Source organism: Varroa destructor, unplaced genomic scaffold (assembly GCF_002443255.2).
Source record: "Varroa destructor unplaced genomic scaffold, Vdes_3.0 BEIS01000002.1, whole genome shotgun sequence".
Lineage (NCBI taxonomy): Eukaryota > Metazoa > Arthropoda > Arachnida > Mesostigmata > Varroidae > Varroa > Varroa destructor.
The window spans coordinates 31705920-31721389 of record NW_019211455.1 but is presented as its reverse complement, the minus strand read 5'-3'; the positions used below and the strand labels follow the sequence as shown (position 1 = coordinate 31721389).

Below are 15470 nucleotides of genomic sequence, written 5' to 3'. Positions count from 1 at the left end.
AGCAAATTCCGGTTTGTAGATACGAAACCTCATATAGCTCGATAACGACTGATAGGTAATATACAAGAAATACATCTAGAATGTAGCAAACGAAAAGAAATGTGTCTCTCATTAAAAGGCTCAAAGGAGGGCTGCCCGGGATAAAACGTGCTAATTTTGCAAGTTCGAGGCCACACTGGATCATATAATCGCAAAAAAAAAAAGCGATAACAAATGTAACATTGTTTGTGAGCATGTCCTCGATAAAAACCGAAATTCTGTCTTATAAACTAGAAACTCTCAACAGTCTTGCTAGGAGCGTATTATGCAAGACGAGATTATCTTGGAGACGGGATAATGGCCATATAAACAGCAATAACGAATTCGCTTTCGCATTTGATTATTCAATGACTTTCCATGTGCTTCTGCCATAAATATGACACAAAGTGTAATTACAGAAAGTTACTTTTACATATGGCCATCAAGGCTATTCCAGGAATTATTATAATCAACGCGATTTTGTCTAGGGAGCAAATGAGACTGACATAGTAAAAGGAATGATGGAAAAAATTGCATTGTTATGTATAGGATTTTTGCTTGTAAGTAATTAGCAGCAGGTGAACATAAATTTGAGTCTTACGAGATTCATTAAAACATTAATAATGCCCCTCAAGCAAAGAGAAGCGCGTTAGATTATGTATTTAAAAAATACTTTTTAAGATATGTTATGCTACAAAAAATCTTAAAAACATTTCGCCCATAAGTCCTAAAAGTAGGAAGTCCCACAGTCTCTTGCAAGCTAGATTTCCGAAGAACATTTATGAAAAGGCCTTTTCTAATCACATCCTCAAATAATCTATTAGATATTCGACTCACTGCGAACACGTAAACCGATTGTAAACCAAAATAATGAATGACTTGACTGTGAAATGACCTATGCCCTCCGTCAAATGCCATAGCATTAAGCAAGTTAGAAACGTAGTTCTTCCTCTGATAAGCGCCGACAGCTGATGTAAACTATAGTGAATGTGAGCGCCCAAGTCGGCGTCCTATGCGCTAAACAAGTTATAAGAAAACTACAGAATAGAATAGTTAGGATTGGACAAGACGTTATAGCAATTCGGGTTGATTCTAAGCTTATACCTTGCCATTCAAATAACCCAGTATGAGCTGACTATGCTTATTGCTATTCTGAATATTTTGAACTTGATATAACATACTGTTGTACAGTGAAGAACGCACTTATAGTAAGCTGCGGCATTATGAAAGATAACCAATCAATTAGTGGTTCAATGTATAATATTTAACAAACCCGTAGGGCAAACGGTTACACAATTTTAAGTCATAGCAAGCAATGCCATGCTACAGATATTATCTTGGTTGTAAGCTAACTAGATTATGCTACTGAAACGCATTATACTTGAATACTTCAAGCCGAATAGATTATACAAGTTTTTTTTCGTTGCTTATATGCAATAATATGATACGACAATTTTTCGCAACGTGGCCTGTCAATACCGAAATAAATTCCCCTTCTCCGCTTTTGAGCGCTACTTAAAACTTGCATGCATTATCTTCTAAGCTTCTTTCTCAAATATACCAGAAACCACAAATTCACGATGCCCCAGAGACATCGAAAATAATCTGCGGTACGCCTATTTCCTTTCTATTCATTGCGGCTTTACAGCGTAGTAAATAGATGTAGTTATTTTGGATCTTACATTTGGCAAAATGGCTCTATCTCTGTTTTAGCTAGAAACCAATGCAGGCCTAACATAGGCTACATTTGCAAACTAAGACGAAGGGCAACGGGCATGCATCTTTTTTAACCAGCAATTCAATTATCTATCATCTGATATAGCTCATATCCTTGTGCCAACCGCATACTAGACTGAGGAATCTTATGTTGCCAAAGTTGGCGGGAATATTTAAAAATCATACGAGGCGTGAGGCTTTTGCCCTCTCTCAGGGCTGTGACGTCACAGCAATGGTATACCTAAGCAACAGAGAGCCTATTACTACTCAGAGCTTTCTAGAACATTCTCAACTCTCTTCGCTGGTACTATAAAGGTGCGGGTCGCAAAGGACGCGGTCATTCTGTAACGTCGATGCGGTGAAGCATTGGCTGTAACGATTGATCGCGTCGAATACGACGTCTTTCTCTGTCAGAAAATACAAGGCGATACGAAACGCAGAGTGCAGTTTTCGCAGAGTCGTGTGCTTCGCGGTGCATTGAAGATAAGCTGAACTGAAGTGGCATCATGTCGTCGGATAGCGCGTGCAACCGCTCCCACGATGGTGATCGCAGCGTAGCGCATTGGACGCCATTTAGTATGGCGAGCCCGGTGTCAATCATAGGATGGTTCGACAACCAGGTATCCCGTCTTCAGGAAGACCTGTTTAGGCACCGGTTCTTTGATATGCCTGAAATTCCGCAAGTTGTTTTCGACCCGCAGCGTCGATCGCGATTATTTGACGCGCTTTTCTCACCGTCGGTTGAGGAGTATGATACTATGCCATCCTTCCGCACGAACCCATCCAAAAATCAAATTGAATGCCAACTGCCTACCGGCTGTGGTGATTTTTTCCGCCCGGAGGATGTGGAAGTGAACGTTTCGGGCCGTAATGTCGAATTTAAAGCTCGTCGTGAACAGAAGTCAGCTGATGGTCACAGTTACGCAGTGCGTGAAGTGCGCAGGATGGTGACGGTACCAGAAACGGCAGATATTAATGGGCTGCACGCTGAATTTGCACCCAACGGGAAGCTAATGATATCTGCACCGCTTCTAACCCCACCAAAAGCTATCGAGCAGCCGAAAGCAACTGCACCCGTCCCAATTAAAATAAACCGCCTATAAATTTTCGTTTTTGCTTTACTGGGACACTCTGTAACCGTGGTAGTTGTGACAGATGGTGTCTGTGTGGAATTTACGGAATACAAAAATCAGATCTCCGTGTTATTATTCGCCTTACGAATGAGTCGATACGTCATTTATCGTTAACAATCGGGCCCGATTACACGACGTAGTAGACAATAAACGTAGCTGTCACCAAAAATCTGTTTTTATTTAGATACTTCAGATAAGGCTTACAGATTTCAGATAAGGCTTACAGATTTCAGCTCACAGATTTCAGATAAGGCTTACAGATTTCAGATAATATGCGTGATTTCAGATAAGGCTTACAGATTTCAGATATTGGCTTACAGATTTCAGATAATATGCGTGATTTCAGATAAGGCTTACAGATTTCAGATTATATGCGTATGCCTACATAGATTAAATACCTATGCCTACATAAATACCTATACGAGATAAATATGCCAAATATGCCAGATTTCAGCTTACAGATTTCAGATAATATGCGTATGCCTACATAGATTAGATACCATACGAGATAAATATGCCAGATTTCAGCTTAGATTTCAGATAATATGCGTATGCCTACATAGATTAGATACCTATGCCTAGATAAATACCTATACGAGATACTACATAACGAGATACTACATAAATACCATACGAGATATACGAGATACTACATAAATACCTATACGAGATAAATATGCGTATGACTACATAATACCTGTACAACATACATATATAGCATATAATAATGTGGCGGCGGCATATATAGCATACGGCGGCATATATAGCATATAATAATGTGGCGGCGGCATATATAGCATATAATAATGTGGCGGCGGCATATATAGCATATAATAATGTGGCGGCGGCATATATAGCCTCTATAATAATGTGGCAGCGGCATATATAGCCTCTATGATAATGTGGCATACATAGCCTATCATAATGTTAATACGAGTACCATAAAATACAGCTAGCTATAATAATTTAGGCTACATAACGTACATATATAGCGAACTTATAGCCTATCATAATGTTAAGGCTATAGGCTATAATAGGGTGATGGCTACAATAGGCTATAATAATGCAATGCTTACAAGAGAGAAGACTATCACACAAATATTTATTTATATAGGCTTTATTTATATAAGAAATAAGTAGGCGAATAATATCATAATAACAATAACGGTATAGTAATGCAAGGCTTAGCAGACTTAGGCTTAAGCCTCACAACACAAAACTTACAAGGGTTTTGATTTTGAAGGTAAAGAGAGGTCGATATGCATGACGTGAACGCCAGTTAGACGATTTGCAAAGACGACTGCAAATGGTGAAGTCAGTAGTAGCAAGCAGGCATTGTGTGCTTATAAGACAAATATTAGCACCAACGTAATAGAAAAACGCGTGCATCCAAATTGGTTATCTAGATCAGAGAGATCGTATAGACACCAAAGAAAAAGGCTTTTATACTAAACCCACGCTCTTTCATGCAAACAAGCTAATATGAGCTGATTTCAATCTTTACCCTTTTTAACATTTCCTAATATCTTTACGTCCGAGTAAGTAAATAATCTGCCATTTGTGATTTCCACGCGTGGCAGTAGCGTACAGACAATATTCAATCACATCGGCTACCGTCGGCTAATAAGGGATCAGCATGCGAAAACAAAGTGCCACAGACAACATGTTTTTGAAGTACTATGCATGCTGAGCTGAGTTCAATTGTCCTTCATAAGCCAATACACGCATGGTTTATCGAAGTACGTAGTGTCTCAGCATAACCAATCGTAACTATTAAACGCTTAGTCATCACAGCCCCACCGCTCGCTTTCGTTCTGGAAGTTTCTATATGAAATACGCCTCTTCTAGTAATCGACCAACTGCAGGAAAAATTGATAAAAATTAAGCAAGACCGACACGTATGTAGTCATGATATCACAACAGAGCTGAACATCTACCGTTAAACAGTTTTAAATTATTTAAAAAGAGGTGGCTTCGAAAAAGGCTTGACGTTGGATGCCAGACATGTTGGGACGAAATAATTTACTCAACCGTATTTCCCTCGTAAACTCGGAGTATTTCTAAATCGGTGATCGAAAGTGAATAACAAGCGACAATAATACGCAATTAAATGAGTCAATCAATGTGCTCCACAAACTGTGACAAAGCTCAAACTGACGCCAAAAAGATGATGCTATGTGTTTCGTGGAATTGGAGAAGAGTCGTGCATTACGATTGGTTGCCGCATAACAAAACGATTGATTGGACGTCTATTGTCAACAACTAACAAAATTACATCCAACAATTGAAAATTTAACAGGAACTAGTTAACAGAAACGATATCAGGCATGACGATGTCAGCATCACATTCTATGGAATCCTCTCCTTAAGATAGTTTAATTAAAAGTATATGCCAATATCACTTGCTGTAATTTTTCGCCTAGGAGCTGTTCAGAGACCAAACCATGGTGTCACCAGAAAATGGCACAAATTCCTTGATCCAAATCGGGATTATTTAACTAAATGATAGTATTTTAAAATAGAACAAAATAATTACTTCCAACTTGTTATATATATATATATATATATATATATATATATATCAGTAAGTACACGTTACAGGTACACTGATAATATCATTATTTTTACATTCGTATACCAAGCGTGTTACTACTTTTATCATACAAGTACACCTCGCCAATCAAGTATATGATCTTTCGATACTACTAGTTGAATAAGTCACAGCGCTATCGTCAACATGGGTTTTCAATACAACATAACACCTTTTTTCTATGCATTCGATCGCTCTTTTGTTACCTTTGTGAAACATAATGAATACCACTAACTCGCCACTGTCAAGAAGGGCCCGAAATCAGTTTATTTCTTCCTTATTACTGACCATTTTACAGCGTTATAGGTGGATGCAGTTACTTTGCTTCTCCCTTTTTTGGTAAGATTAACAGATACCCAACACAGTGTTAACATAGACTTCCTTTGAGATATAAGACGAAGTATAAGTGCTCAGCTGTTTTGTGCGGCTCGAATGTTTACTATTTAGCACAGGTCATTTTCATGCGTTCGAAGAAACCTACGATCTCAATGGCGAAAAATTTCAAAGCCATATGCCTTAAGCTACTCTTGGTACTGTGACTTTGCATGATAGGCTAAAATGGTAAGGAAAACTGCGGCAGACACTCTGGAGCCTTCTGGAACAATCTCGACTCCTTTAGATAGCACTTTAATGTATGAGTCACAAACGATACAGGCATTAGTCGATGTCGAATTGATGAAACGCTGCTTATTAACGATTATCATACCGGGTCCGGCTTTTTTTTTTTATTAACAACTACGAGGCGGAAGAATGTGTACAGTTTTCTAATAAACAATGACATACAGTGATATTTATCAAATATGTATATTTATTACGCGCCTCACAGGCAAGTCACGCATATACACCACAAGTATTTCGAGGCACCATAACCACATTAACCTTAACTTTAAAAGAAATACGACTAATTTAGCCTAATTTATGCAAAACTGCGATCTGTGTTTTCATTTGCTTTATGTAGTCACCCGGCACAATAATATATTGGAAATGGTTGTGTATTAAAGGCGAACCTATCAGATTTCGCCGTAGACATGTAAGTATATTTAAACTGACAACTGTGAAGAACCATCGAAAATACCTTCGGAAATTCTAAAATTAAGTTTAAGATGAACTAAGCCTATATAGTTTCTCTAATCCACCTCGTAAGTGTCTAAATTGTAGCCACTGAATCATTTATTAGTTAAGATGATGTTTTTATGAGAACTTTACAAATTGCGCAGTTAATATTTGAGCAGGTGCCAGATAGGCTCTCTTTACAAAATTCTGGGAGGATAACAGCGATGTCCATAGTCATTAAAAACATGGAGAACAATCTTGAACATTCCATTATTTAACGGATGGGATTTTTTTATCTTATAACTCGTCTACGACAATACATTGAAATATGTTATTACTCCATCCTAAGAACAAGTGTTAATTAATGTATACAGTTTCACATTTGATGCACAAAACGTTTAGAAGAATGCAAACAGCCTATAACAATATGAATTTATAAACGGTAAAGTCTATCTAAACGACCATATGTAACGGCTGCCTGCGTTCCGTCATTTTGGAAGGTGTAGAACGTTAGCTTCACCGAACTACCTGTTTGGCCTTTGTTGCAAGAGTAGGAGTAGGATAGTTTTTTTGGATCCAGTAAACATTTGAAAAAATACTGTTAGCGTAGTCACTGTTGATGTAAAAGTTAAAATTCTTTCTTGGGCTAGCTTCGTCGTTTCTCCAAGGGTCACAAATATTCGCGAGCATCCCGACAGTTAAAAGGTCAGAAATAAATAAAAAATATAAGCGTGTCGTGTAATTAAAGTCCAAAAATTCTGCTGCGAGAAATTACCACCCATTGACCGAAATTGTATAGAGCCCGAGGAATATCCCAAGTTGCCTAGTCGATTATCACGCGGTAATGGAAGTTCAAAAGCTCATAGCAGTAAAAGTTATGCGAAGTGGAACTTGCGTAATTCGCTTTTGAGAAGCTATATGTGTTACTTAACACTCTTAATAGAAATGAATTAAAATATGATTTGTTTTATATTACTGCATAAAGCAATGGTCAATTTTGGTTGGTATGCAGCGTTTTTCATATTATTTTTGGCTGGAAACAAGCAATGTTGATTAATATTTTTCTGTGAAGTATTTTCAATAGTTTGACTTTGAGCGAATGAACATATCAATGAGAAATACCGAACGAAACTAAAGTTATATCACTAATTAATTATGCAAGCAATGAACTACCACGGATTGACTAATTTCAGTTGTTATTAATACATATAATAATATAATTGGACCGTGTAGTACAAATACACAGTTTTTTTATTTTATATTTCGATTTATGTTTTTACCTCTATACGAGCAAGTTCTTGAAATCACCTTTTTTTCAGCTATAGCGTCAAGAACTTGCCTTAGTGGGAGTCTAGTCAGGGTGGGTCTCGTTGGCGTTTCTCCGAACGACCTAAAATGTTTTTATGCTTGTAACATGGCTACCATACAAGCAGCTATCACTCTTAAATGCACAATATAACAACTGTAGCTGTGTTTATACAATTATGTACATTTCCGCGCTAATGTGAAGGTAGGAATGCTATTTAATAGTTTAAATAATTATAACTCAATAAATATGTCGCATTGTATCGCATATAATCGCGTTATGATTATTGATTTCTCAAACGAATTGGGTTGTTTATCGTAGCAAGCATGCTTTCAGCCATTATTTTTAATAATGGCAGAATGCTATTTGTTTGATAAAACAACGAACTCATTGCGGAATTAATAGGTCAGTCCTCGAAATATGCATAAAGATTAATTATTATCCAGTGGGGGAGCGAGCCCAAATAATGAACCTCATTTGTTAGCTAAAATTAGCGGTCGACATTGTTGCCAGTCTTCATGCGATCTCCGACGAATATAAGAAATAATTTCATTAGGTAAAGTGGAAGGTTAACAATAGGCACTGATTAAAAGGGCTCGAAATTCTATCAGAACGTGCGAAAAGCCATTTTTATGGTGCCAAAACAAACAGTACCTATCGCGAATTCAATTTCTCGACTAAGTCTCAATGCTTATTTGTTTTAGACTTTCTAAGCTTCTTGTAACATTTACATTTTCGACTTTCTTGGATCCTGGATTTTCGGATGTTTTAGCCTACTGTTAGCTCAAAATGCACGTTTGTTGTATTTGGGCGACATTAACAGTTTTAGACGCATTAACAGCACTTTCCTAATAGTTACGGTTACTAAATAATCCTTGAATTTGAAGTTGTTAAAAATTATTTGTGACTCGTTTAACCCCGATTTTAACGAACGGCAGTTACGCTGAATAAACAGATTTTAGTGGAGATGTTGTCTATTTTTCGGCCAATGCGAGCATATGTAATAACATTTCTATGTTTCTTTTATGTTTACAAGATACCTATAAGCGTGAATGATCCGGGGAAGCTTTTTTGTCAAGGCTCAATGAGAAGAAAAAAAATATACGTATATAGAATAAATTTTGAAGAATGTGAGAATATATTTAAGTGTACTTCTTCAAAGATCTTTCTGTCTCTAACCCTTTATTAGTTCTCTGTACCTAAAGACACTTTATTGAAAAAAAAAATTCCTATTTAGGCAGCAAAGATGTATTTCCAATTTTAACATAAATTATTCATATTTATTATGATCCTACAAAACTACCGTAACATCTTCAAAAACGAGCAGGTCTTATTTGCCTGACGTATCTTTCCAGTTCCTCATCCGCCGACGCTGATTTTTTAAATAACTCTTTAGTCGGGCAAAAAATTCGGTAAGTTTCAGTTTTGAATCGCCCTGAATCTCTCCCGACGCGATCAAAAAAAGAAGAACAGATACTTCGTTTTACAAACGGAAGGAGCTTAGTAGATTGTTGTTGAACTTAGATAAATTTCCTCGGAAGTTTTACTAGGCAGCTGAACTTCCTACGGCCCATTTAAATACATTATATAATTTAATCTTTCAATAAAGCTACGTTGTCTTATATTTTTCGATCAGCGCTAGTGTATGAGTTTTAAGAGTAGCTTATATTAATTTGTCTACACATTCACAAAAGCTACCTTATATCACACTGTCGATTTTTGTTTTATCAGGAAGCAGACGTTGTCGAAGTGTTAATTTTTCTATAATTGCGAAATATGCACGGTCCGTCCATCAATAAAATCGTTAAAAATCATAAACCTGACTCTGTTTACATGAGAATATTATGTATGCACAAGGTTTTCATGGAACATCAACCATTTGAATTGCAGCATCAGCAAGAGCGGGACATTCGTTTTCGCATAATTGATTTGCACAAAAGGACTGACAGGCGTAACCATCGTTGCCTTCTCAGGGCTGAAATCATAAGGTTTTAATCTTGAGTGCTTCACACGTGTTTACCCTGGAGCACCAGTAGAAAATACAATTCAAGACGAAAAAACTTCGTCGCAAGGTTTCCAACAAGTGTTACGTAGCAATTTATACGGTGGAAAGCTGTCTTCAAGTTTGCTGCATGCATTTGCACAACTTAATTAGATATTACAAAGCCGTATTAGATAATACTGACGTAGCTTAAACTTGGAAAACTTTAAGCGCCAGGTTGTATTCAGTAAATAGACTAATTCCTTATTTTGCTGTTATCTCTTTTTGATTGAAAATTGGGTTGAGCCAACAATACTATGTGGCTAAGAGCAAGTAATACATAGTGTCATGACGAACAGTTGATACAATCAAATTGCCATTATATCAAACGTATTTTCCGTTCATTATTGAGTTTGTTCTGCTTAGTATTTCATTAATGTCGTCAAATATAGAAGGCGGATAACGGCCCTATCTGCTTAATTGCTGCCGATTTGATGCGTAATCGGCCGGTTACGGTTCCGTAAGTCTATCAAACCGCTTGAGACAAAGCTTGCAGATGGTATAACTACAACAATGATGTATATATTGCAGACAATGGCGATCTCCGCAGCGTCGCTTGCTGGTCGAATAGCGTTGGTGACGGGAGGAGCTTCCGGAATCGGTCGCGCTGTTTGCGTTGCCTTTGCACAAGAGGGCGCCCGGTGTGTTGTAGCGGATCGAAATATCAGCGATGCACAGAGGACTCAACACATTCTCGAAAAAGGTAAAAAAACATATATATATATAATATTGCAGGTTTGTTTTCAACAATCTTTTTCTCTCCACTGAATTGACCAGCAACGCGTCTGCCATCATGCACTTCCTAAGGTGACACATGGCATTGGCTATGACCTAATTGTCAGTATATGTCTGTCTGAACAACGATAAAGTCATTCCAATGGTATGAAAAAGGATGTGTGGCGTCGGCATGCGTCGAAAACTTTAGTCAGCTATATTTTGCGTCTGTCACACCTTAAAATCGAACGGACGAAGCGTTCTGCAAGTCAATAAGAGGGAAAGCTGTTTTTGCGAATTTAATAGTCTCATAGGAAAAGCTTTCTTGTCACCAATGTCGGAAACCGGCTGATTGCTTTTATATTGGCCGAGTCTGATCGAATGCCGTGTTTAGATATAAATAGATGCCGTACTTAGGATTCGTAGGTTTTTGGCCCCAAGGAATGAGGCCTTTAAATATTTATTAACAAGTTTATTGATCCAGTGCAATTGAGCATGTCCTGCACTTGCAAATTCTGTTCCGAAAAATTCCTTTAAAAGACGAAAACGTCATGAAAGTGGACCAGGCAAAATATCCATTACCGATCACTAGGTACATTGGCCATTGGTAGCTTGAACGTTGCCGGAGTATTGTATAACCCAAAAGACATTTCGTTTAAGTCAAATAGATTATAGGGCATGGTAAATGCTATTTTCTCGATATTTCTTGCGTCCAGTGGGCACTGAAAATACCCTTGTTTACTGGGAAAGAAAATAGCTAGGATCTTAGCTTCGTACGATTCGAGAAATAGCTACGTTTAGCGCATCGTTTATACGCACTAAGGTATAAATGTCTTTTGTTTTGTAGTTCAGTTCCCTATAATCGATGCACAACCTACACCTATCGGCCTCCTTCTTTACTAGTACCACCAAGCTTCACCACAGGATCGACAACGATCTGACGATTTCTTACTCTACCATCATCCGGATCAAGTTCTCTATCGCCTTACTCTTTGCCAGGACGTAGTGCCAGTTGTATAGCCTTTTTGTAGGTTCCGTGTTTCTCGCATTTATTGGATATCGTACCGTACAGCAGCTTGAAGGTATCGGGCATTTGTTGCTGCTTTTGTTTATGGTTCTAGCGAATATAGGCAGCGCTGTCATTCAGTCGGCACGCGCTTTGCTTGCTACACCGGTCGTTTTAGCCCTCGTAGAGTGTGCAGATGAAACAGGACCGGAATTGAATTGCAACATCAAAAATCAGCCTCCCCCAGCAGTCATTCCTTTCAGCACCCGAAGAAGTGATTCTCGATCAAAACGTATATGTGTCAATGGTCCGAATTAAGAAGAGTAATATAAGGATTGACTTTTTTAGAAAGAGCCGCATTCGGAGCTAGCAGATATAGTGTTTTAGTTTCGCTGGATTACGCGTTAGCCAGTCGTATTCCATGTGGAAATGAACCGTCGTTGATCTTATTGCTCGAGACCATTTATCCTCCTGGCGCTGCGTGGCTTTATCATTTATCGAAATCGTAAATCTTAGCTTTAAATGAGATTAATCCAGACATAGTACCTCTTTATAAATAGGCCTATTAAATGATTCTTAATTAAGATGTTAAGTGATTCTCCAAAATAGCATTCCACTGAGATTATATATGATCACAAATATATAACGCAAGATTGTTTCTTGCCATCTTTCGGACCGAACAATAAAAACTGACCTTATCCTCAGCGTCCGTCGAACTAGCGGCGATGATATCAAGCAAATTAGACGTCTTCTCAAAGAAATTCTACTGATCACCAGATCAACCAAGGCCATTGCTAAAAGGGTGGCCATAATGTTGACCGAAATACGATCGTGGTAGATAGATTCACGCCGCTGGTCTCAAAAAAGCTAAGTGCTAACGGCATTCTACGATCTAATCGATATAATCGGCTAGCTGTGCTGCCGTGTCCGAAGAGCGGCGAGTGAGAACGGAACTTGCGCGTGCGGCAATGCTCTGGGTCGTTTTGCAGGATGACCGGTTTGCCGGTTTTTATATTGATTGATTACGAACCTTTTCGTGCCGCACCAGTTACATGCTACCCAACCATCGGGTGTCCCTTTAGCGCCTTTGAAAGACGGTCTGTCTCTTGGTCGGGGGATGCGGCTGATTCCACCTCACGGTGTGAGCCCCACTAACAGACATGTGATGCATTCCCATCGAGAAAAAAAAATAGATATATTTTCATATACAGATGGTGGTATGAATATTTTTAATGCTCATTCTAGCGCACGACGGAGAACATTCAGCTATAGAAATGGACGTCTCTAATAGCCATTCTGTTTCGTCGGGATTCATACGATTGAAGGAGCTTCAAAGTCGACCTGCCGATATTATTGTCAATTGCGCAGGTATTACTAGTGATGGATTTCTGCTTAACATGACGGAAACTATGTTTGATGAGGTCATCAAGATCAACCTCAAGGTAACTTACACTCTGGTAGTAACCACTGTTTTTGCAGAAAGAACATATTTATGGTTGAAAATTTTTCCCAACAATTACTTAACTTTAATCGTAGTGTCTTAAGTCTACACCAATTTTTAGCGCCCATAATTATTTAAGAATACACAGGGAGTATAGTAAGAGGCTAAGCCGTGCCTTACAATACAATCGTCCCTTACTAATCATTGGCAAATATTTGCAGGGAACTTTTCTCGTAACACAACAAGGGGCTAAAGAGATGGTGGCCGCTCAGCTTCCTGGATCAATTGTCAACATTTCGTCAATTATGGGTGAGCGAAAAGAATCGCATATAGCAGACTACGGCAGGGCCCCTGAAGTGCTGCTCATTCTTAAAAAGTTTCTGTAATTTAAAGTCATTCTTAACTACCTTGTTGGATCACATTCTAATTTGGGCATGAAGGATCGTTACATCGACCGTTGTCCGACTCCTATTTGCTTGCTATCACAATTCTGTATAGACTGGCTCTTGTGAAAAAGGGCACCTTCCTATAGTATTGTTTAATTGATCATACCTGACCCAAAATGGACAATTAATAGTTTATTAAAAACAAATACATCCTAAACACAGCTATAAGGAAACTCGCCTGTATATGATTTGAGAGCAAAATACCTTCCGTATGTGAAGGCATCTAAAAGCCAAAGAGGGATAGAATCTCACATTACGCAGTTTGTATTTCAAACTGGTCTGAAGCCCAAACTTCAAGGGCAGAAAGCACGTTCTCGCGGTGATTTAGGTGCCTCTAATCCATCTGCACACTTTATGCATGAACATGTATTTTGCACAGACATGTTTTGGCTTGCGCATTGTGACCTTCAGTTAATGTTTGTTTTATTCTGCATGAAAAATCAGGTAAAACGGGTAACATCGGCCAAACGAATTACGCTGCATCGAAAGCTGGAGTTGTCGGTTTTACAAAATCAGCCGCTCAGGAACTAGCCAAATTCAATATAAGGTTCGTACATCCTTCCGTTCGTGGACTTGTCACCGTTTTTACGATTGGATTCGCAATTTGGTCGGTGAAGTCAACAAAGGTTTTGTCCTCGTAGACTGTATGACTCAGCTACTGAAATAAATAATAGCAATTTGAGAGTTTACGTGAGTTACTGTGGTGGTTTTTGTACAAACCTAAAAATTTTCAAAGGCTTATCAAAAGGCCTCTGTTCTAAAGCGGTTTCTTTCATTGTGATGAACTGAATTTTGCGAATTCCTATTGAATGATAAAGCGTAGGTTTTTATGATATTACTGGGGAAAGACTGGAACTATGTAGTATAAAATTCGCCTGATGCTATCGTTGAAAGCAGTCGGTGCAAGAAGAGAGTAAATAATCGTTCTAGCATATTCGCCAAAAGCTCTTATATTACGTAGTCTGAGCAAGCTTATGACAATTCATGCATTCGTTTCGAGAAACAAGTCATCATAGAACGCCGTTTAACGTGGCGTTAAATCGGCCACTGATAGTTTCGTATTAAAAAATTAGTCATTCCACAAACTTAAAGAGAAAATACGTTTCTTTATAGAATGGGTCGTGGTTCTGGCAAAAGCAGACGACATCATAGTATTTTACTGCTGCATAAAGCAGGTCAAATATTATTGTACATTATTTCTACCGTGGATCCACATAGCGCAGGTTTCTCTGTATAATGCTTTTAAACCACTCAAATACTGTCACAAATTCTCTGAAAAAACAAGAAACAACAATAATGTTGTGCAGACAGTCCTCCAAAGCCAACGTAACCATTTTCAACAATGTATAAACGATTAATAAGAATAAATTCTGATCCGTGACAGAACCCGCAATGTGGTGGATATGTCAACAATATTGTTCTGTCCGAATAGTGCGTTACCACATGCTACACGCTGTTGATAATTAATATGTGATTCAACAAATGTACAACTACGATGCTTTAATTTAATTGGACATAAAAACCCATACTGCACTAAGCCGAGACCTGGAGTCACACTTCAATTTCTCTGCAAAATTAACATTGACAGCATCCGATTCTGTTTACGTAAACGTAATAGTAATAATAGAAAAAAACGTAATAGTAAAATAAGCTCACATTAGTATTTAATTTCTTCATTGTTCAAAAAGGTTTGACGCGCCAAAATATTTGTCTTACGCGACCCCACTTTTCGAATTTTGACTGAAGAAAGGATTTCATAATGTAAATTGCACCAAATCACTGATTCGTGTGTATCTCGGAAATTCTGATAGTTTGACAGTACTAAAATTCGAAATCAACATTCCTCTTGTAAAAACGTGGTGCCTCAAACGTCGATCCCATTTTCCCTGACGCCTTAACGGCATTAGAGCACCAAACAATATTATAATTAACACATTATTCTGAAAAAATGTTTTACTGAAGACCCTGGCTTATAAACATGATGCTCTTTATAATGCTTCTTCTTA

At 38.1% G+C, this 15470-nt stretch overlaps 2 protein-coding genes across 4 annotated transcripts in view; both read left to right on the top strand.

Annotated features, from left to right (window-relative positions):
• Positions 1-2045: 2045 nt before the first annotated feature.
• On the top strand, positions 2046-3036 carry LOC111244366 (heat shock protein hsp-16.2-like). The gene has a single exon (XM_022791395.2). It carries the CDS (start codon positions 2241-2243, stop codon positions 2835-2837), a length of 597 nt encoding a protein of 198 aa, XP_022647130.1. The 5' UTR covers positions 2046-2240; the 3' UTR covers positions 2838-3036.
• Positions 3037-7011: 3975 nt separating this feature from the next.
• The window catches only part of LOC111244645 ((3R)-3-hydroxyacyl-CoA dehydrogenase), a 10033-nt gene continuing 1574 nt past the window's right edge, over positions 7012-15470 (top strand). For 2 of the 3 annotated variants that reach the window (XR_015321820.1, XR_015321819.1), the window contains exons 1-4: positions 10389-10560; positions 12823-13019; positions 13240-13327; positions 13909-14011. Coding sequence is in view for 1 of the 3 variants with exons in the window: in XM_022791945.2 (XP_022647680.1) it covers positions 10392-10560; positions 12823-13019; positions 13240-13327; positions 13909-14011 (557 nt within the window). In the remaining 2 variants the exon portion in view is untranslated. Of the gene's footprint in view, positions 7216-10388; positions 10561-12822; positions 13020-13239; positions 13328-13908; positions 14012-15470 lie in introns of those variants that run through there. The other variant, XM_022791945.2, reaches the window with a different exon arrangement.